The 16,675-nt window shown below is 35.4% G+C and overlaps 1 protein-coding gene across 22 annotated transcripts in view; it reads right to left on the reverse strand.

Annotated features, from left to right (window-relative positions):
• The window catches only part of LOC103674198 (sarcolemma associated protein), a 142,249-nt gene that overhangs the window by 28,684 nt on the left and 96,890 nt on the right, over positions 1–16,675 (reverse strand). For all 22 annotated transcript variants that reach the window (XM_040628646.1, XM_040628647.1, XM_008703080.2 and 19 more), the window contains 3 exons: positions 6,426–6,485; positions 1,412–1,492; positions 1,071–1,130 (listed from right to left, as the gene is read on the reverse strand). In XM_040628646.1, coding sequence (XP_040484580.1) covers positions 1,071–1,130; positions 1,412–1,492; positions 6,426–6,485 — 201 coding nt within the window. The remainder of the gene's footprint in view (positions 1–1,070; positions 1,131–1,411; positions 1,493–6,425; positions 6,486–16,675) is intronic.

Here is a 16,675-nt window from a genome sequence, read left to right on the forward strand (position 1 = left end):
CTGGACTAAGAGACTCCTTAAAAGCCCAGCCAGAAGCATAGGCATCTCTACATAGAGAAACTTCATAGGCTGTTTTGCTGATTCCAGACAGCTGCCTGGTGTTACTCTACTGCTAACAATATGTTTAACCCACAGGGCTGAACTTGTATGTCAACTATTCTTGTAATACAAAAGGCAATATAAAAGAGACTAAATGCTGATAATCACAAATTTATCAATAAGCCATCCAAGGCACTCTATTTTAAAAACACTTCTATAAATGCTGATTTATTTACTACCCAATTCAGTCTCAACAAGTAACTATCAACAAATAAATGTAGTTTTCACTTAGAAGTGACACAAGTAAAAGTTTGTTACATGCATTGCTTATCTTAGCCCTACCTATTTCTAGAAGAGTGTCCTAAGAACCTGGGTATATTTACTGGAGGATGAGGAGGACCAGAAAATGAGGAAATTTACAACTGCTACCGTATGACAACAGAGCAAACAGGCAGTTAGTTCTTTCAAGAATATTAATATTTTCAACTTTTCCTAATTTATGTCAAAAGTGCTAATGAGCTTCTATCAGAGATATCAAGGTAAACACAAAAAAATTACAGCTGCATTTCATGTTCTACCTCTTACCACTTTGCCCTTCTATAACCTTGACTGATCCAAATTATTTTACGATTTAAATATTTTTGTTTGAAGCATTGGCACCAATGCCAACATTTTAAATTTTAGTTCCTGCTACTTTAGAGAACCTGTCTTAATCTCTTAACTAAATTTAAAACTTCACATTATACATATGACAAAGGGTGAATCTGATGCCTTGGTTTAAAATGTCATAAAAGGGGCGCCTGGGTGGCTTGGTTGGTTAAGCAGCTGCCTTTGGCTCGGGTCATGATCCTAGGGTCCTGGGATCGAGCCCAGCATTGGGCTCCTTGTTCAGCAGGGAGCCTGCTTCTCCCCTAACTGCCGTTCCCGTTCCCCATGCTTGTGCACACTCACTTTCTCTCTCTCTCTCGCTCTGCGTCAAATAAATAAATAAAAACTTAAAAAAAAAAAGCCATTAAAACATGTTAAAGTACCTTTTAATAGGGACACTTTAGCAAGAGGTTCATTTAGGTCTTGCTCATCCATTTGGGCGTCTGCAGGAGGCAAAAAAGATAATTACAAACGGTAATCAGCTCCACCCTCAAGCTATCACTCTCAAAATAAATAACTGATATTTACACAGTTATCGTATTTGGACAGTTGAAAGTAATTTTAACAATATATCCAAGATTCAAGGGAGTAACTTCAAAAATGGAAACTGCTTTTCCCCCAAACACAAACTTTGAAATCTCCACCCACATTAACCTGCATACCTCAACTACTCAGCCAGTAACAATACCATCTGTAGATTGGCAAACATTAGGTTACAACTCACCTGTAGTGTCGTCACTACTTTTTTCCTTGCTTGGACTCAGAGTATCTGACAAATCAGATTCTTTTGCTCTTGCCTGGTTTTCTACCAAGAAAAAAATGAAAGTAAAATCTCATTACAACCTTAGCAATAAAACTTCTTCAGGCTTTGAGTGCTCTAATCTACTGATATGCAAAATACTTTTAAAATTAACTGAGGTCACTGAATCTCTTACTTCTTCACCACTCTAGTCCAAAATGGAATGCTGGTTATTACACGTGGCTCATATTAAATTATAATGTGGATCGTGTCTGCTGTGCAGAGGGCTGGGGCTTTTGTCAAGGCTGTCCACTGGCCAATTAGAAACAAAAATGAAGCAAGCTTTGCTAAAGTATTCAGAGAACTGCAACAAATATAGCAAAATTCCAAGACAATGTGGACATTGTATGAAGATGATGCAAGGAAATGGCTCTCTTATATAAAAACACTAGTTAGGTTGCCTTAGCAATAGTTATACTTAGTAATATTTATATTTATATAAAACTCTAAAATCACAACTGTTATAAAAATGATATTTAAAACAAGAAAATCAACAGCCTTTTATATCTTAAAAAAATATAACTGTACCTGAACAACATTGAGAAAGACTTAAAAAAAGTTTTGGGATTATATGCCAGTGGTATGCTGCCTGAGCCAATAAAGACATCCTAGGGCTTGTTTTCAACAAGTTGCTCTCAAAATTCCTAACTATAAGCCCAACAATTTATTAAAGATGACTGACAATTAAGCTGTAGACCCTTATCTATAATCGTACACCTGCATGTATTATGGCATGCATTAGAATACCGTTTACAGAGATGGTCATTTCTCTGACCAAAATCCTACAGCATCTCCCCATTCTCCACAAGGTCTCAGCCAAGCTTTACATCCCAGGATTTGGCTATAATTTGGTCCCTGCATTAATTCACACATGAGCTCTGTCACAGTCAGGCTAGCCTCTTTGCAGGGCTGAAACATGCTCACTATAACCTCTAATTCTTTGCTTGAGTTGATATTTCACTAAACTCAATGACCATTCTCTCTACTTGGCCTATTCACTCCGTAAGATACAGGTTAAGCCCCATCGCCTCTAAGGCAGTCTTCATTTCTCCAGCATGCTGCTCCTTCTTACTGCATCTTCTCTGTGTCCTATGATTTTGTAATTAATCATGTTCTATTTTATATCATTCTATGTGTATTTAGGTATCTTATTTCTTTAGTTAGATTATAAATTCACTGAGTATATGATTATTTTTTATAATGTTATGGCTGTTGTTTGTGGTAACACATATCAAAAATTTAAATGTGCATATCCACGTCTAGTACTTTTCTAAAGGAAAAGCAGACTACATATAGTATATATAAGGATGTTCACTGCAGCATGGTTCATTATGGAATGGAAAATATTCAAGATGTATTCCTTACTATTAAGTAAATATAAGGGGTGTTAAAGAACAGTATGTATAATATGTACCCCATTTATATTGAAAATAGCTATACATTTAGCTATGAATTTTCAGCTGTAATATTTATTCAACTCTGGAAAGATCCATAACAGAGATACCCATTGTCACTTCTGGAGGTAGAGACATGGCAGATATTTACTAACTTCGTATTGTCATACATTGTTCGAAAATTTTTGTGAATATATATCGTTTTAAAACCAACTAAATCAAGAGATATTTTCCATTTGGAAAGTAATCAGAAACATATCTAAAACCATTAATTAATATTAAAATATACTTAACACAATACTAGAATATAACTTCTTATGGCTATTCCATTAAGAACATCCCTAGAATTTGTGGCTTAATTTATGAAATAGGTGATAGATTACAAGAAGCCTTTTGTTTCTTTTCTCACTGCCATTTCTAGTCAAAGGCCAACTGCTGAGAGACACAGAGCTTAGATTAGAAGTGAAGTCACTGACCATGGAGACCCATGGGAATCCAATCTATGACCTCTGGTGCATTCAGCGTGCTATAATCAGACATTTCTGAATGTTCTAGTTTTAATCACAAAGTTACAGTCTCAAACAAAGCAGGCTAATACATCTAATCTATACACAGATGGAAAAGGAACCACTCTGGGAGAATAAAAAAATGACTCTCTTCTGATTTTAATATTTTTGGCAATTTTATGATCAAGATACTGAGGTAAAACAAGAAGAATATATTTTCAAAAGTATTCTTCTGGCTTAGAAGGAACTTCTATTTTTTGTTTAGAGTATCAGCCAGGAAGGTAAAATTAAAGGTGGGACCAAATCTTCCATTAAGATCTTACTAGAATATAAGTCCCATGAGGGTAGGGACTTTTGTCTGCTTTGTTAACTGCTATATCCCCATTGCAGAGAAGAGTGTTCAGTACATAGTAGGTGCTCCAAAGAGAGGATGTTTGAAGGCTCGAATCGATTTTAAGTAAGAAGACAAGTCAAATCATGGTCCATCATTGTTATGTCCTGATATTATAATTATTATATGGAGGCAAATCAAATCTATTCAAGAATGAAACACAGGACACAACAAATGAGAGGCAGAATGTCTCTTTCAAAACACCATTCTTTAGCTATATGAGGTGGCACCCAACTTCCTAGTATTAAAAAATCCTTACTGGTTGATTTCCTATGCAGTACTTAATCACTAAGATACATACCAATAATATAGAGAAGGAAACAGAAGAATAGCTACCAACATCAATACCAAAACTGTTCCCAAACTGGAAAGTCTACAACAAGGTGAGTATTTTCACTCTATCTCTGAGAACACAAAATGATGGTTGGACAAAACAAACATACTGGCCACAGACCACTTTCTACACCAATGGAACCATTAGTTGAAAAGCAAGCAAGAAGGGAAATGAAAACTAACATTGGTCGAATACCAGAATAACGCTTCTTGCTTTAAAAGCAACATTTCCTTAAATTCCCACAAATTCCCACAGTTAAATATTGTCAATTCCATTTTACAAATGAGGAAACTGAAGTTTAAAGAGTAAGCTGCCTGAGGGCATATAGCTAGCTAGTTAGTGGAGGAACCTGGAGTTGAAACCATCTGTTTTACCTACTAGTATTCTTTCAACTTCCACCCTAAGGCTACAGAAAACATACAATGACCGCTGGTTGAGTTAAGGTTTACACAGAAAGCACAGCAACCTATGATTACATTTTGCATTAGGTGAAATATCTGAAAGAAATACTAAGACTTACAATACCTGGTAATTGGCAATCTCTAGCAACTGTTATTTTCAATACAGAAAAGAAATTCTATCAAATTCTATCACCCATGAAAGCTTTTTAAAAATAAAACAATTTAGCCAAATCCAAAAGAAATACTTTATAGCTGGATATAAAGCATTTAAAATGTAACTTATCTCAGCCACCTAGTTTGTTACAAGGATTAGTGTACCTCTGCATGTTAACTGTGAGAAATGCTTGTAAAATGTTGACCGCTGACAGAAAAATCTCTGGGTATATAAAACCTGGATCTGTATGATCATTCTTAAAGGATGTATTTTTTCACTTGCATGGACTTACTTGCTATAATTTATTTACTACATGCCCCATTACTGGATATTTCTGTTTTCCTCTTTTTGCTTTTAAAACATTACAGCAAATACCCTTGCATATTTGTCCAATTTGTTTCTTAATATAAAAACCCAGAAGTGGAATTGCTGGATCAAAATGCATGCTCTTTAAAGCTTTCAACACATATTTTATAGCCAGGTTTCAAAAGCAAATCAGTAAAGATGGCACAAATCTTTTTCAATAATGACATCGCATAATTTCAAGCAAATATATTCTAATTCAGAATGCATTAAATAGAAGCACTAAAGTAGCAAGATATTTTTCTTTAGTTAAAGGACTGATTTTCTTCTAAGGCTCTACTTCCACTTCAGTGTGCTGGCTATTCAACTAATCTGAATAGGTATTAGGGTGGTGAAGTAACAGCTATGTTAAAATCTGTTCTCATCTCACTTTAATTAGATGAAATAAATTACCACATGTACTAAAAATAGTTCACTGCTCTGAAACCCAATGCCTGTTTGCCAGAACAATATTAGTGATGCATATTCTATGCATTCTTTCCCCAAATATGGCATCTGCCATGCACAAAATTCAGAATGGACGCCACCAGATACTTGAAATAACATTCTCCTTTTAAATATTTTTAAAAGACAAAATGGATCCAGTTACTTTCATAAAACAGAATGTACTGAAACGGAGTATTCCAAACTTTTATCACTCATTGTTTTAACTGACCAAAAAGATTGTGAATCTACTTATAAACTTTATACTGGTAGGTTCTGATGAAAGTCCTAAAATGATAATAAGCATATCACACCAAATTTATTTGTCCAATTTCCCTAATGCATAAGAGTGATTTGACAATATAATGCTTTAAAATGTACTTTTCTTCTCTGACAATTGTAACAGAAGAGAATTAATAGAATAAACTATTTCAGGCAATTTTAAGACTACACATTATAAATATAAGAAGGTGCTACATAATCACTTGTTTAAATCAAATTCATATGCCAAAAATTAAGAAAATATTAAATTTCATAAGGAATGTTAAAGGTACGACTATCAAAGAAACAGAACTGCAAGCATTTTTCACCTGTTGTTTCAAAAAAGATTTATGTTGTGCTTAATTAAAATTTTATATCAAATATAACAAATACCAAATATCAAAGCTGAAAATAATGCTAGAAGTGAGACAGGTCAGAGCAAAGCTTTTAAAACCTAATGAAACCTATGTCAAGCACTTTTTAAAAAAATACATATATATATACCCATTTAAAAAGAAACTTTCTAATTAAGATACCCTTCTTAAGACAGAACTCCAACTATTTTATATTATATGATACTGTTACTGGATTGCAGCTGGTGACCTATAAGAAATAAATTGATGGTTAAAATACTATGACCTTGGAAATGTACACTAACCTTCATTATCCAAAAGAGTGCTCAAAACCCACAGAAAACCCACAGAAAACGAACCTTTTGAAAGCTTTGTTTCTTCTACCACTTTGGTTAGATGCCCCTCGACGATCAGCTTCTCTGCCAAAGAAAACAAACGTTACTATCCAAGCCCAAACCGAGTAGCATTTCCCTGAGCGGGGCAGTGTAACACATTCCATGACCAAATTTAAAGATGATAATATTACTCCCATGACTAGGCTTGTACAAAAACTTGAAGCTGGAAGGAGAACTAAGAAAACTCAAACTATAATAGAGCAATGAGATTAATGGAGAAATCTGGAGGTAGGGGGACAATTTGTCTTTTATTTTCTTTAGTTTTTACCGTATCTAAAAAGCCTAGACCTTTTAAAAAAGGACTCAGAACAAAGAAAGAAACCCTCTTTAAATCAAGGATAAGAAGTTGAAATAAAGGAATTCTGAGAAAATATTTATTTAAATAAAGAATATAAATTATGTTATACCAATAGTTTACTTTTCCCTATTGATACGATTCAGCAGAGATGCACATATGACATGCTTCAGTAAAATGAATCATTTTTAAAGATATTAAAACAAATACTGCTTTGTTTTGTTTTATAGGGGATTCTCTAAATGTATAATGTAGCTTCTTTATAATTTACTTAAATTCAGATCTCCATATTCTACATTTCATTGAGAAGGATATCTATTCTGTATATTCCTTTATTTAATCCTGTATGTCAGTTGGTCTCCTTGAATTTACACTTACGCAGTATGTAAAGTCATTTCTCTATTCCTTCACTCTTCAACCCAATGCAGCTTGGTTTACGCCCACCACTCAACCACTTAACCTGTTCCAAGATTACTGTAACCTCTTTTTCCCCCCTCCAAGTTGTCATAGAACCATAAAAACTCTCAACACTGTCAAACATATCAGGTAATCCATCACATTATATATCCCTGTCCGTTCTTCCCCCAGCCCTTTAATCTTTCTGCTCTAGTCTGGGCTGTATCCAAAATCCCCTACCCCCAGAACCTATATCTTTCTCATCCTGTTTTATTCCCTTGTTTTAATGTAACATATCCTCAGTTAATTTCCTGAAGGGGTTGACAGAGGTAAACGCTTTGACTTTGTTCCTCTGAAAATATTAGTGTTCTACTCTCACATTTGACCGATGGTTAGACTAGATACACAATTCTACAGGAAATACTTTTCCTTCAAAATTTTGAAAGCATTGTTCTACTGTCTTCTAGCTTCAAATGAGATGGTGAGTCCTGTTCCTCAGTATGCATGGTAGAGACTTCTTGTGCTCAGCAAAGTCGGCTGTGCTTGCCCTTTCTGAGCACATGGGGGACTGCATGTTCCAAACTCCCTAGCACTAAGGGAGGTCCACATGACTGGTTCTAGCCAGGGCCAAAGTATTTAAGAAAGAGTAGGAATTTTCTATTCTCCTATCTTCTTTGCTGAGATGGCAAAATTCTTTATCATAAGATGGTAAAGGCTCCGTGAACTTAGATCCCTGAATAACAACATGAAACAGTGTTCTCTCCTTCACCATGGACATGTAGCATGAGTGCAAAAAAAATATTTGTTGAATTAAGTCATTTAGATTTCAGAAGTTTATTTATTGCTATATTATAATTCAGTTTATTATGACTAATAGAGTAGGAGATCCTTTGTTTCTCTTTGGCCATTTTCAGAATCTTCTCTCTATCCCTGGTGTTCTTAAATTTCATATACTCAGAACATGGTCTTTTTCCTTTTCTTTCTTTTTTTTTTTTTTGAGGTGAAATTCACATAACACAAAATAATCATTTTAAAGAGAACAATTCAGTGGCATTTAGTACATTCACAATGTTATGCAACCACAACGTCCATCCAGTTCCAAAACATTTTCACCACCCCAAAAGGAAACCTCATGCTCATTAAGGGTTTACCTCCCATCCTCCCTTCCCAGCCCCAGCCATCACTCATCTGCTTTCTCTCTGTGCATTCCTATTCTGGATATTTCATCTAAATACCATCACACAATATGTAAATTTCTGTGTCTGGCTTAGTGTGTGTGTTCTAAAATCTACTGTGTTGAGCATTCAGTGCATCCTTTCAGTTTAGAAGCTCATTATCTTCAATTCTGGGGAATTACCTTCTATTCTATTTCACTGATAAATTCTTCTCTTTTTCATTCATCCTCTTTTCCCACTTTCTCCCTTCCCACACTCTGGAAATCTTATTATTCAGATGTTAGATCTGCAGGATCAACTCCCTAATTTTCTTAAATATCCCCCACTTTTTTTTCTTAAATAAAACCTCAAGCCCACTCTTGTCTTTTTTGTTATATTTTCTGGAATATTTCCTCTACTTTCTCTTCTAACACCAACTCAAAAAGATATATGCACCCCCACGTTCATTGCAGCATTATTTACAGTAGCCAAGATATAGCAACAACCCAGGTGTCCAATGATGCATGAATGGATAAAGAAATATATATATTACAGCCAGAAAAAAGAATGAAATCTTGCTTTTTGGGACAATACAGATGGACCTTGAGGGCATTATACTAAGTGAAATAAAGTCATACAGAAAAAGACAAATACCATATGATCTCAATTACATGTGGAATTAAAAAAAAAAAAAACCAACAAGCTCATACATACAGAAAACAGATTGGTGGTTGCCAGAGACAGGAGGCATGGAGGTGAGAGAAATGGGTGAAGGGGATCAAAAGATTTAAGGAAAAAAAAAAGGTCTTAGGCATAATGCAGAACACAAAAGCCATATGTGAAAGGACAGAGAGATCTGATCTCATATAAATTAAAATTTTCTGATCAAACTCACTGTAAACCTAGGTGAAGGGCCAGTGACAGACGTGGAGAAAATATTTGAAAAATAAAGAGTAGATAAAGGGTTATTATTCATTCATTCATTGAACAATTAATTAGGGGGAACCTACTATGTGCCAGATACTCTCCTAGGTGCTGGAAACATTAGAATGAACAAATGACAAAATTCCTGCACTACTGGTTCTTATGTTCTAATTGGGTGAGGAGGGAGGGATGATAAATAAATGAGCAGTATGTCAGATGGAGGTTATGTAGAAAAATAAAGCACGGAAGAAGGAAAGGGAGCATGGGGATGGAAAACACGTGAGGCCCTCCAAAAATGAATGAGAAAAAGTCAAACAACACAGCAGAAAAGGGACAAAGAATAACAACATTGAATTCACAGGCCAAGAAAAGCAAATGTCCAGTAAATGTGAAATTTATGGTCTACCCACTGAAATACGTCATGGCATTATTGGCTCATCAGTTTGGCAAACATTTAATACCAGGAGGGGCGAGTGAGTAATCTTGTACCCTTCTGGTGGGAGTGTAAATTGCTATCATTTTCTTTTAGAGGGCATTTTGACAGAACTTATCCAAATGGTGAAAGCACATGTCCTTTGACCCATAGCCCCTATTCCGTGTATTACTCTGGAAAGAGACAACTGTACAAAGATTTTCAATGCAGCATTGTCTCTATTTAGGAAGGAAGTGGAATACAAAATTTTTATAGTTCTACCAAGAAAAAAAATGTGTTAATCTTTAAGATCTCTGTCAATAACAACAAAAATTCATTTTAAATAGTATTAACTACCTGCTACATTTGCATAATTTCTAAATGTTGATGCCTAGTCTAGCTGTCTCTCTCAGGTCTCAGAACACTACTGTCTAACTACTTCACAAACATTTTCATCCAGAAATCCCTCAGTAACTTCATCTCACCATGTCTAAAATGGAATTTCTCTTCCTTTCTCTTGGATGGATTTGGTATCTCTCCTTGTCCATAGTCCGTCATTCCTATCTCTAAGAAGCTATACTGCAGCTATCTATTTTTGTCTACCTTTCCCTACATACTATGAACTCTGAGGAATACATTCATTCCTTCAAATATTTACTCTGTACCAGGTACAATACTAGGTACTCCTCATGGATTATTACCAAGATAAATGTGATAAATCAGCAATTTAGAGTCTAGTGGAAGCTGGGAGGTATCTCATCAATAATTTAATTCCCAACACAATTCTGACACATAAAACAACGTTTCACAAATGTTACATGAATATAGAAAATAACAAAATAATATAAAAGCAGACTTTGAAAGTCATTATAATCTTTCTCTAGTATGTTGAATATCTAAGTAACCCCCTTGTTTAAAAAATTCTAAGCACACCTTAGAGTAATTTATTGCTCAAAATGCTTACCCTTAGAACAAAATCTGAAGTCCCTACCATGACCTACAAAGTCTACGTGATCTAGCCCATGGGTCAGCCAACTACAGCCCCACAGGGCCAAATGCAGCTTGCTGTCTGTTGGGTAAGTAAGGTTTTAGAGGAGCACAGCCAGGTCCATTCATGTACATATTGTCTACAGCTGCTTTCCTCTACAACAGCAGAGTTTAGTAGCTGCAACAGAGGCTTTATAGCCTGCAAAGCCTAAAATATTTACTATCTGGCCCTTTATTTAAAAAAAAAAAAAGACATTTTTATTGTTCTAAAACTCCAATTTAAGACCAGTCCCAGTTTTCATAGTTTCTATCCCACACACTCCCTCCCAGGACACATGTACACCTCACTCAGCTTAGTCCGAAATCTGTTCAAATCCCACATGCTACCTTTTAGCTACCTATAGTCTTACATTCTTTTATTTTTCTTCAGTGACTTTATTACTACCTGACATATTATTAGTTTATTAGTTTTTGTTTCCTCCAAAGAAGGTAAACTCCATGAAGGCAAAGTTTTCCCTATCTTGTTCATTTCTGTACCCCCGATGGCTAAAATAAGGCCTGGTATTTATCTGTGGAATGAATGAACATCTATTTTTAAAGGGATGAAATATGGAAAAATTATTTGACTATTTCCTCATTCTAAAAAACTAAGAATTTGCAAGATGCTTTTGCACAGTACTAATATCAAAGTGCTAAATAATAATTACCTCCTGCTATTGTCACTATTGAAATTATTTAAGGTCATATTCTCAAATCTGGTGAATCATCAGTGGCCTGTAATTAAATAACTGAGGAAAAGGGGCACCTGGGTGGCTCACTCAGTTAAGCATCTGCCTTTGGCTCAGGTCATGATCTCAGGGTCTTGGGATCAAGTCCTGCATCAGGTTCCTCGCTCGGTGGGGAGTCAGTTTCTCCCTCTCCCTCTGCCCCTCCTTCCCACCTGTGCTCTCTCTCGCTCTCTCAAAGAAATAAAATCTTTTAAAAAAATTTTTAAAAAAATAACTGAGAAAAAGAACATTTTTTAAAAAAGTTTCTGGGGCACCTGAGTGGCTCAGTCAGTTAGGCACCCAAATCTTGATCTCAGCTCAGGTCTTGATCTCAGCATTGCGGGTTTGAGTCCAGTGTTGGGTTCCATGTTAGGCATGGAGCCTACTTTAAAAAAAAAGTTTCTAACCAGGTCTTGAAAGAGCTATTTGGCTTGGCACAACTGAAAGATAAAGTAGAGGATATTCTTTCTTTTTAAAAACTCCTTCTTTTTGAGGGATATTGTAGAGAGATAATTATTCATTTTCTCCTATATTAAAGCCATACTTTAAAAAAAATTATTTATTTATGAGAGAGGGAGAGAGAGAGAGAAAGTGTCTGCATGCATGAGCAGGGAGACAGAGCTGAGCAGGGAGCCTGACGCAGGGCTTGATCCCAGGACCCTGAAATCACCACCCCAGCCGAGGGCAGACACTTAACCACCTGAGCCACCCAGGGGCCCTAAACCATACTTATTTATTGTGAAAAATAACACACAGAAAGGGACACAAAACACAAAAGTATAGGTTAATAAATTTTTTAAAAGCAAATGTTTATATGGCTACAACTCAAATCAAGAAACAGAACCTAACCACAACCCCCTAAAGCTTCCCACAATTCCCTTTCCAATCAAAACCCCATAAAAGTAACTACTATCTTGACTTTATGGTATTTAATTACTTGCATTTCTTTATGGTCACACTACCCAAATGTGCATGACTAAGTAGTATAATTGTAGTGGTTTTGAACTTCACATCAGTAGAATACTACAGTAAGTATTCTTTTGTGTCAGCCTTCTTTCATCAAATATGCCTCAGTGTATATTTATCCATTTGACCACTGAAGGTCTTTTGGGTTATTTCCAATTTTGAACTGTGAATAATGCTGCTGTGAATATTCTTCCATTTGTACCTGAAAAGTATGTGCAGGCATTTCTGTAGGGAACCTACCAAGGATTAGAACTGATGGGCATTGTAAGTTTGACATTTGAGAACCATCACCTAAGCAGTTTATTTAGTCAGAAAACATCTGGTAGAGTTGCAAAAACTGTCAAATCTGGTCAAAGACTGAACAGAACCAAATTTATTTCTTGGGTGATAAAAATCAATTATGTACTAGTTATATTACTGTGTGGCACAAAATAAAAAGCAGTGCATTCAATAGAAGTGGAAGGAGCACAAGTGTGCCTAGACTGGATTAAATTCTTCAAGCTAAAGAGCTCCTTTCTCACATGATAGCTACAACTAACTGAAAGCAGAATATAAACTCAAACAGAAATATCAGATACTGATGTCAGCTGCATAGGGATCTTAACTGACAGAAGAGCAGATGAATATAAAAGAACTACATAATCTGTTATTTCTAACAGTCAACCTGGAAAATATCTTTAACGTCTCAAAGTTAGATTCTATTGAAAAAATAATGTTATCACTTGGGCATCAAGATAATGTGCTGGGGACCAAATTTTCTAAATGGCATATGTACTAGTAATTAAAAAGTTAAAGAGTCTTTAGATTGTTAGGAACATATTACTTTAACAAGAACAATAAACCTGTTATCAGTCAGCTTTCACTGCCTTGTGACCAGGGCTAAAAGGGGAAAACAAGTTACTTCAGCAAGAAAGCTCCTACTAACACTCTCTCCAACTTCACCGTAACTTTTGAACCTACTAGTGAACATGTATTTCGGTGTGGCAGGCATTACTTAGAGTGCTTAGTAAATATGATCTCATTTAATGCTCACAATAACCCTATGAAGTAGGTACTACCATCCCATTCTACAAATGAGGAAAATGAGGTTTAAAGGTTATACTGCCTGGAGTCCTACTGCTAGTGAGGGACCAAATGAGAATTCATATCAAGGATCCTCTGATCCAATTCTACACATCATAGATGAAAATGAGCTACAGTCACCTAAAAGGTCATTTAAAGGAAATATAGCAAAGAAACTGAGATTAGAATTAACATCAAATACAAAGTAAAAATTAACCATCAGCATTCAACATCAAGCCCACCATTTATTTCCTTCACAGAGTAGCAGTTCACAAAGTAGAAACAGAACTTTATAATCTCACAGGGGACGCCTAACTTTAATAATACAGACTTTCACAAGGTTATTCGTTTCTGCAGCAAAATAAAATTAGCTAAAGCAATTCCTGCTATAGAAGATAGTCTGCCCTCTCATAAAAAACAGTTTCAGAAGCTACTTGTTCTAAAACCTAAGAATAAGGAAGTACAAAAGAGAAAATAATTGATAATTTTCTTTAGAGCAACAGGCAAATTTTATTTTTTGATTTGAATTCAATTAATTAACATATAGCGTATTATTAGTTTTGGAGGTAGAGTTCAGTGATTCATCAGTTTTATATGATACCCAGTGCTCATTACATCACGTGCCCTCTTTAACGTCTGTATCGGTCAGTGTGGGGGTATTTATACAAAAAATCCCTGAGAATTAAGGACAGACTGAAAGTAAAGGATGAACCAATTTCAAGAATACAGAAACAGATCTGTTTTAAAGAAAGTAATGATCTACATGTCAAAACACTTTTGGCATAAATTTAAGACTATCTTCTGTACAGTTACACTGGGAGAAAACCTGGTAGAAATGTTGGAAAGCTAGCCAACTGGGAAAATGATTGGTACAAATAAACACCAAACAAAAACCTTCCCATATATCCTAGATTGGACAACTACTCTGAATTAAGAAACAAAGAATTAGCGACATCTAATTTAAATTCAAGAGTTTTCCTATAGGGGCGTCTGGGTGGCTTAGTCAGTTAAGCGTCTGCCTTCAGCTCAGGTCATGATCCCAAGGTCCTGGGATCGAGCCCTGAATCGAGTTCTCTGCTTAGTGCGGAGCCTGCTTCTCCCTCTCCCTCTGCCTACTGCTCTGCCTACTTGTGCTCTCTGTCAAATAAATAAATAAAATATAAAGAAAAAAAATAATTTTCCTATAATGGGGACATAAATTACTAAGGGCAGGGAACCACACCAAGTGTTTCCTATTCTTTGTCATAAATAAACTGCTTTAGCTTAGAGAAATAAAAGTTTAAAAAATGAAAATTAAAAAATCTGTTTCAAGTAGAATATGTAATCAGGCTTTTTATTCCTGAGATTGTTCAGAGGCTGATCTCATAGAGTGATGAAAAGCTAACAGTCACAGAGCAACACTGATTCAGTGCATTACACCAAATAAGGCAATTTTTATGTGAGAGCAAAGTCCTAAGAGAAAGGAGGGAATGAGACAAACATATACAGTTAATGACTGTAATTTCAAAAGGGGATTCGGAGGCGGGGAAAAAAATTTTTTTTAAATCAGAAAAAAAAATAGTAAGACACAACATATTAACAGAATTAGACTTCTGCCTAATAATAAAAACCATTAAGTCTCGTAGTAACCATGGATTAAGAATACGAAGACATGATGTTTATTCCAGGGCACTTGTTAACTCAATCACCAGAAGGAAGATGTCCTTTGGGATGGAGACAGTTTGTTTATACAAAGCAGACCTCAGAAGAAAGTTTCTCTGGTACCCAGCTGGGATACCTCTGCCCTCACCCAAACAGTAGCAAAAGGAATTAAAAGTGCAGGCAGCAGTCCAGAGAAGGGAGTATTTCACTCTATGCCCATGCAGTGAGTCTCTATGACCTGAGATTCTCCAACTTCTACCCTTCATCTTTGCACTCAGCATATAAGTCAACCAAATGACAGAGGTCACAGGATATATATGAAACAGATTTAGAGGTACACAATCTGTTAACTCAAAAAGCATCTTCAGCAGAACACAATAGTCTCAACATATTTGTTAAGTTTACATGGTAAACCTTGAGTAACTAAAATTTGCAGGGAACATGGAATGTGGAATTCTGCTTAAATCAAACTTCATGCCCAAATCCCTGAAGAGAAAATACTGCTAGAGATTTTTAGCAAGTTTTATTAAAGTTACTTGTTAATTCTAGATTTTATACGGTAGATTTTTACACAGAAAATTTACTTCACAGTTCTGGAATTATGTAAAAGGTTATATTTAAATCTGTTCAAAATCTAATCTCTCTGCCTGGATTAAAAGCTTTTCTCTTAAAAGAGAATTAAGAAGAAACAGTCTCTTTTACCATAAAAGGAAAACAAATTGAAATGTGTTCCAACTCATTTAATTTCATCAAAATCACCTTATAAATGGAGACAGCCAACAACTAAATCGTTCTCTTATGGATTCATATGTGTAAACTGAAAAAAATCTGTTAATACATTAAAAATAGACATGATGAATCCCACAGAAGTGAATTATTTGCTTTCTTTCTTTTTTTTTTTTTCTTTTCCAGAGAGAGAGAGAGGAGTAGGAGGGGCAGAGGGAGAGGGACAGAGAGAATCTGGAGCAGACCCCGCACCGAGCACTGAGCCCAACATGGGGCTCAATCTCACAACCCTGAGATCATGTCCTGAGCTGAAATCAAGAGTTGGATGCTTAACCAATTGAGCCACCCAGGCACCCCTGCCTTTTAATTTTTAAAACACAAGGTTAATTGGATTATACAACAAGCACGGTAAATAATGAGATCTAGACTTAACATCTGCTTTTTAAATGACTGGAAATAAGGGGCACTTAGCTGGCTTAGTTGGTAGACCATGCAGCTCTTGATCTCAGGGTTAAGTCTGAGCCCCATGTTGGGTGTAGAAATTACTTAAAATAAAAAAAAACTTAAAAAAAAATAAACAGAAGACTGGAAATAAGAATATGAAGTGTCACTGTTCACTGAACATTTCAAAATCATAAATCAATTCAAGATGGCTATCAATAAAAAAAATGGCAAAAAAGTTTGTGTGAGATTATAAAAACATAATCCAAAATTGTTTCAAAAGTTCACTTCTGTATAATTTATGCTGAATTTGCCTTGCTCACCATATTACTTATTAAACAAAACAATTTCTATACCGGTATTATTTTATAACCGGCAACTTGTTACAAAATAATGAAAATATCCCTTCTGACAACAAATCAAACCAGAATTAACTAAGTATG

The sequence above is a fragment of the Ursus maritimus genome, unplaced genomic scaffold, assembly GCF_017311325.1.
Source record: "Ursus maritimus isolate PB19 unplaced genomic scaffold, ASM1731132v1 scaffold_14, whole genome shotgun sequence".
Lineage (NCBI taxonomy): Eukaryota > Metazoa > Chordata > Mammalia > Carnivora > Ursidae > Ursus > Ursus maritimus.